At 38.5% G+C, this 6,582-nt stretch overlaps 1 protein-coding gene across 1 annotated transcript; it reads right to left on the reverse strand.

The window, feature by feature from the left end:
* Window positions 1–3,236: 3,236 nt before the first annotated feature.
* Window positions 3,237–4,264, reverse strand: LOC120163872 (G-type lectin S-receptor-like serine/threonine-protein kinase At4g27290). Its single transcript, XM_039173688.1, has 2 exons — window positions 4,249–4,264; window positions 3,237–4,072 (listed from the first exon to the last, which is right to left on the reverse strand). Exons 1-2 carry the CDS (start codon window positions 4,262–4,264, stop codon window positions 3,237–3,239), a joined length of 852 nt encoding a protein of 283 aa, XP_039029619.1.
* Window positions 4,265–6,582: the final 2,318 nt, after the last annotated feature.

Raw genomic sequence — 6,582 nt, forward strand, 5'->3', positions numbered from 1 at the left:
GTAAGCAACACCGGTTGAAATTCAACACGTCAAATTCTAGAGGCAAAAGTGTTCTAGAATTGGTTCATTTTGACGTATGATAAACACCAGTTACATCTCTAGGTGGAACAAAATACTTTGGCTCATTTATTGATGACTACTCCAGGAGATGTTGGGTGTACCCTATTAATAATAAGTCATATGTGTTTTCCAATTTCAAAAACTTCAAAGCACGGGTGGAACTTGATTCTGGAAATAAGATCAAGTGTTTCAAAACATATAATGGAGAAGAATACACAAGTGAATAATTTGATGACTTTTGCAGGAAAGAAGACATCAAAAAATAGTTCACAATGGCGAACACTCCTCAACAAAATGGAATGACAGAGTTGATGAACAGAGCCTTGTTAGAAAGAACAAGAGCAATGTTGAGAGCTGCAGACCTAGAAAAATCATTTTGGGCAAAAGCAGTTAATACCTCCTGTTATTTGGTGAATCGAGCTCCATCAACTGCAATAGAGATGAAGACACCAATGAAGATGTGGACTGGTAAACCAGCTAATTATTCAAACCTTCATGTATTTGGAAGTATTGTGTAAGTAATGTACAACTCCCAAGAAATTTCAAAGCTAGATATAAAATCCAGGAAATGCAAATTATTGGGGTATGTTGATGGAGTAAAGGGGTATCGCTTGTGGGATCTCATTGCCCGCAAAGTGATCATTAGCAGGAATGATATCTTTGTAGAAGATAAGTTACAAAGAAAAGAAGAAGATGATAGTGTTGAAAAGTCAGAGACTACACAAATACATGTAGAAAATGAGGTTGAACAAGGAGATTCTTCTGAAGCAGAATTAACACATGATGAACAAGAACCAGAGAGTTCTGAAGCTCCAACAGCTCGTCAAACAGATTGTGTTAGAATACGTCCCAATTGGCACTCAAATTATATTGTAGAAGGAAATATTGCATACTGCCTTTTAACAGAGGACAATGAGTCATCAACATACCAAGAGGCAATAAACATTTCAGATGCTTCATTGTGGATGATGACGATGCAAGAAGAAATCGAAGCCCTTCATAAAAATAATACATGAGACCTTGTGCCACTACCACAAGGAAGGAAGCCAATTGGTAACAAATGTATATTCAAAATCAAGCGAAATAGTGACGATCAAGTGAAGAGGTATCGTGCAAGACTGGTGGTCAAATGATATGTTAAAAAAGAAGGTATTGATTTCAATGAAATAATTTCTCCTGTGGTTCGGCTAACAACAATTCGAGTAGTTTTGACAATGTGTGCTATATTGAACTTACATCTAGAGCAGCTAGATGTTAAAACAACTTTTCTTCATGGAAATCTTAAAGAAGAGATTTACATACTCCAGCCTGAAGGTTTTGAAGAAAAAGAAAAGAAGAACTTGGTTTGCAGGTTGAACAAATCTCTGTATGGTCTAAAGCAGGCACCGAGGTGTTGGTATAAGAGATTCGATTCCTTCATTATGTGCCTTGGATACAACAGACTTAATGCAGACCCTTGTGCTTATTTCAAGAGGTTTGGTGATAACGATTTTGTTATATTACTGTTGTATGTGGATGACATGTTAGTTGCACGACCCAACAAAGATCATATTGAAGAATTAAAGGCACAACTGGCTAGGGAATTTGAAATGAAGGATTTGGGATCAACAAACAAGATTTTAGGGATGCAAATTCACTGAGACAGAAGTAATTGGAAGATTTGGCTTTCACAAAAGAATTAATTGAAGAAGATCTTGTCACGACTCAATATGCAAGATTGTAAGCCAATTTCTACCCCTCTTCCTATTAACTTCAAATTATCCTCCAATGAGTCCTAGTAGTGAAAAAGAGAGGATGGAGATGTCTCGAGTATCGTATGCATCAGCAGTGGGAAGTTTAATGTTCGCTATGGTATGCACAAGACCAGACATTGCACAAGCAGTGGGAGTAGTTAGTCGGTACATGACGAATCTAGGAAAAGAGCATTGGAATACAGTAAAGAGGATCATGAGATACATCAAAGGGATCTCAAATGTTGTATTATGTTACGGAGGATCAAACTTACTTATCAATGGGTATGTTGATTCTGACTATGCAGGGGATTTGGATAAAAACAAATATACTACATGATATGTATTCAAAGTTGTTGGTGGAGCTATAAGATGGGTTTCAAAATTATATTCAGTTGTGACTACATCCACAACAGAAGCAGAATATGTAGCAGTTACACAAGCCAATAAAGAAACAATCTGGTTGAAGATGCTATTGGAGGAGCCAAGAGTATGTCTCTCTGTTTTGTGACAGTCAAAGCGCCTTGCATTTAGCAAGGAATCCAATATTTCATTCAATGACAAAACACATACGAGTTCAGTACCATTTCATTCGTGAAAAGGAGGAAGTAGGGACGATAGATATGCAGAAGATCCATACCAAAGACAACATAGCAGATTTCATGACAAAGGCAATCAATGCTGATAAATTTACTCGGTTTCGATCCTCTTGTGGCTTGTCAGAGACATAAGCAACATGAATGGTACAAGGTAGAAAGAATGGTGTGAAGATATGATTGTTCCAATCAAATCTTCAAGTGGGAGATTGTAGACAAGTCAAGCAAAATGTTAAAACACCTTTCGGTGGAAATTATTGGGAAACATTCAGTGCAAGTGGTGCAAATGGCAGCATGATTTTGATGACTTTTGGTATGAGACAATTTCACATTTAATCCCTATACTTTAAGGTATTTACAAAATTAGTCCTTAAGCTTCAACTATAAATACTCTAACCCATTTAGCTTCAAAATCATCTCAAATCATTCTAGTTTTCTCCCAATACTAGAGAATTTAGAGAGTTTTCTTGAGAGTTGTTTTCTCTTTTTTATCAAGAGAGAATTGTTATTATTTTCTCCTTGTTAGATCGAGAGAAGTTGTAATTCCTATTTTCTCATAGTAAAATTTTTCTACTATTGCCCGTGGTTTTTACCCTATATTATTTAGGGGTTTTCCACGTAAAATTTGTGTCTTCTTTATCTTCATTTTTATTTTCTCAAATTATCAATTGCGATTTTGCTTTATCCGATAGTCGTATTCCGCAACACAAATTCGCGTAAGCCAGGCATATGTTCTTGCACTCCTCTAAGTTCAAACTGTAACTATACCATGAATGCTTTGTTTCAGGCACCTTAACTGCAGAGACCTGTATAAATCTGTAATCTATGGAGCAGTTTAACTGTGTTTTCCTCACACAACCTCTCGTCCCGGGTGTTGCTTCCCATTCGCTTGAGCTTCTGGGTACAAACCCGTCATGCAACTACACACAGGAGACCTATTGTTGTCACATATGCCATTTGCACCACATAAGGCATATCTGTCACATTTATCTACACAAAGTAGAAGATCTCGAATCCAACCTCGATTCGGATCTATCCATGTAAAGGGTTCTATAGCTCCATTCTCACTACTTAGCAATCCCTTTAAAAGAACTGAGTTATTACGAGGAATGAATGTTAGATATACCTCATTGTCATTAAATACAAAATCGTAAGTATACATGGGGTTTTCTTGCATCTCAAGTAACCCACTCAACCGCACACCATTGTAAGGTCCGGACCGGAATCTAACAGTCGAACCCTCTCGAACTACAATCTCCGGAAATTCACCGAGCTCGAATCGATACATGAAATTTCCTACAGAAGGATCATCGTCAGTTTTCCAAGACGATAAGTATTGATCCAGGCCGGTTCTTAAGTCTCTCCCAATCTTCATCCCTGCAATGAATGTATTGCCAGGATAATCAAAACTTTGCCAAATGAAGTTCCGTGGATTACTATCTAGCTCATCTTTCACAACAACATTTCCCGAGTCCAATAGCCGCACGACCGGATTCCGAACAAGCCTCGATGAATTGGATGACCAAACGATGTTGCGATTACCATCTAGAAAGACAAGGGTCCCCTGGTCTGTAACTTCTACAACGCCTGATGTATCGTTGAGGGGCACTTCCCTATTAGTCACCCATGGAACTGATGTGACCGAATTTGTACACCATATCCCCGAGTACCTTCTGCTGCCGGAACCTGTCCTAAACAATCCCAGTTCAAAAACTCCACCAGCCGAAACCAAGGTATCGCCATCTCAAATCGAATGACTTGTATTTAAGCTTTCCACTGCAATGGATACTGTTGAATATGGACATAAAAAGGAACAAAGCAGAAGCAAGATAAAATCTGCCATTGAAAAGATGGGGACTGACCAATGCTAAACCCCATTCTTTATATCAAAGTTTTTCCATCAGAATATCACAATTTCAATTTTGATACCTCAGCTGTCTGAAGGAGCCTTTTGCTGACCAATGCTAAAACCATCTAGTGGGCACAAAATTCTAGTCTTGAGAATCTATAATTTACGGCAGAGATAGACCGAAGAGACCGACGGGCAGTCATTCTTAAATTTTATGTCCGTCCGTGATTTATAATATGAATCAATTGCTGGAAAACATATCTAGAAATTTTCTTTTCAAGTTGTGCTAACCCTGGATTAAACGCAGCAGTGTGAACTATATGTATGAATTCAATTTACAACACGTAAATATATTTTTTATATTTCATGTGAACGACCATGAAGGCACGTCAACTATCTAAAAGTCACCGATTGGAATGAATGTAACATAGTTGCACTAGTTTTGTCTTTGACATTGTTTTTTTTCTCCTGTGATCTGGCTGCTTGCTTTGACTAAACCTAATTTGTTATTATAATCAGGTTCCCAAGTACACGTTTCTTGATTTTCCAGGTGAGAAGAAGCCTAGTACATTAAGGTTTCTTAGGAATTGGGTCCTCTTTGAAAAGGGGAGTCAAATGATAGGTCAAAAGAACAGTCCCGTGTGATCAAACGGTGTCAGATCAGATGATTTAACGCACTACATCTGGCTGTTAATTGTCAAGTGACCGGTTGTTATAAATCGTTAATGTCAATGACTTTTTATACATCAGTGGGAAAAATAAAAACTTACTCAAATATCAATATCAATGGAGAAAAGAGAAATTTACTCAAACATCAATAACTATTTACGTAGTTTACCCTATTTTAAATACAATTATAGATGCACGAATTGTCAAATCGTATTTTCAACTTCTCTCAACTTATACGCAACTATACAATAAAATTCTCTACATCCAGCATAGGTAAGATTCGGATCATATCTGCACAATCACTTCCATCTTCCAACTCAAACTGCAATGTCCTGTGCACACACAAAAAATAAATAAATAATATTTTTTCCGGATTTTATACATAAAAGAAATGCCCTTGAACTCAAGGTGAAGTTCATGAAATGTTTATATGTTTCTATCCTGCACTATGGCATCAAAATGAACATAATAGCTCGTAAAACTAAAAGCAAATGTCGACACCGGGGTAGAGCTGCAATTGCTAAGGACTTGCTAAGCATCTGCGATAAAAGGATCATCAAACACTAATGTTAATTTGCAGGATTTGGTAGTAAGTTCAACAAGTCGGCAACTAAAAACAAATGAAACAAAATTCGTGTGAATTTCATAACATGGCAATCTCAGGAATATTAATTCAGTAAGCTTGGGATCTTCGATAAACATCCAGTTGCCTTCAGAGTGGTACGATAATAGCAGGATAAACTTTGCAGGTTTCGTTGTTGCCGCTGCCGTTTCATTCCAATACTGTTCTGAAAACGTATTGTTCCGCATTAGATGTGCATGCCATCTAAAATCCAGTGATGGAGACTGTGATGAACTGTCTAGTTTTTTCTCCATTTGGATGAGGCATCAACCACATCAAGACCGATTGGATCACTTGTTCCTCTTGTATGATGACGATGAAGAAGAAGTTCGGCGGTTTGTTGAAACTCAGGCATCAAACGAGCTTTATCTACAATGAGGCCTCGTTTAAGTTCGACGTTGTACTTACGGAGTACATGCAAGAGCCCTTTTCTTGGGAGGTAAAACACTGCGGGGTTCATCCATTATTTGCAAAGGATGAGGCTGTGGTGCATCCGTCTAAAAGAGTCAAGCATATGTAAAAGGGTGGGTTCCTCATCGAATCCCCTAACATAAAATCTTATATCCGTCATTGCGTGTACCTACTGAAGGGCTTGTCAGAGCCTGCTACATACAAACGAAGACAAACCAATGAGCCTCGTGGGCCGATCTCCAACCGATGATCTATATTTTTGGCAGAGTGTGCAGGCGAGAGAGATGAAGGCATGAAGCCGTAAGCCTGATGGATGAGAGACTGATCTGTTGACTTGTTGCAACCAGAAATATCCCTAGCCTGCCGAGTAAACACCCATAGAATGATCACTCCTGATCAAGGTTTCAGAAGGTGTTGAAGCAATCGGACAGTGGAGTATCAGGTATGCATCCGAGGCTGAAAAAACACCACGAACTGTGCGTTAATCCCACTGAGGAACATCCGGACGCAAAAAAAATCGTCACACCGAATAGGAGTAATTGGTTGTCTACATAAGTATCCGAAAGATGCAAAGGTGCTGAACCTCCCTAGCGAGCGTTGTGAATGGGCACCAGAGAATTGATGCCAGGTCGCTAATGGAAGCCA

Source organism: Hibiscus syriacus, unplaced genomic scaffold (assembly GCF_006381635.1).
Source record: "Hibiscus syriacus cultivar Baekdansim isolate YM2019G1 unplaced genomic scaffold, ASM638163v2 tig00111502_pilon, whole genome shotgun sequence".
Taxonomy (NCBI): domain Eukaryota; kingdom Viridiplantae; phylum Streptophyta; class Magnoliopsida; order Malvales; family Malvaceae; genus Hibiscus; species Hibiscus syriacus.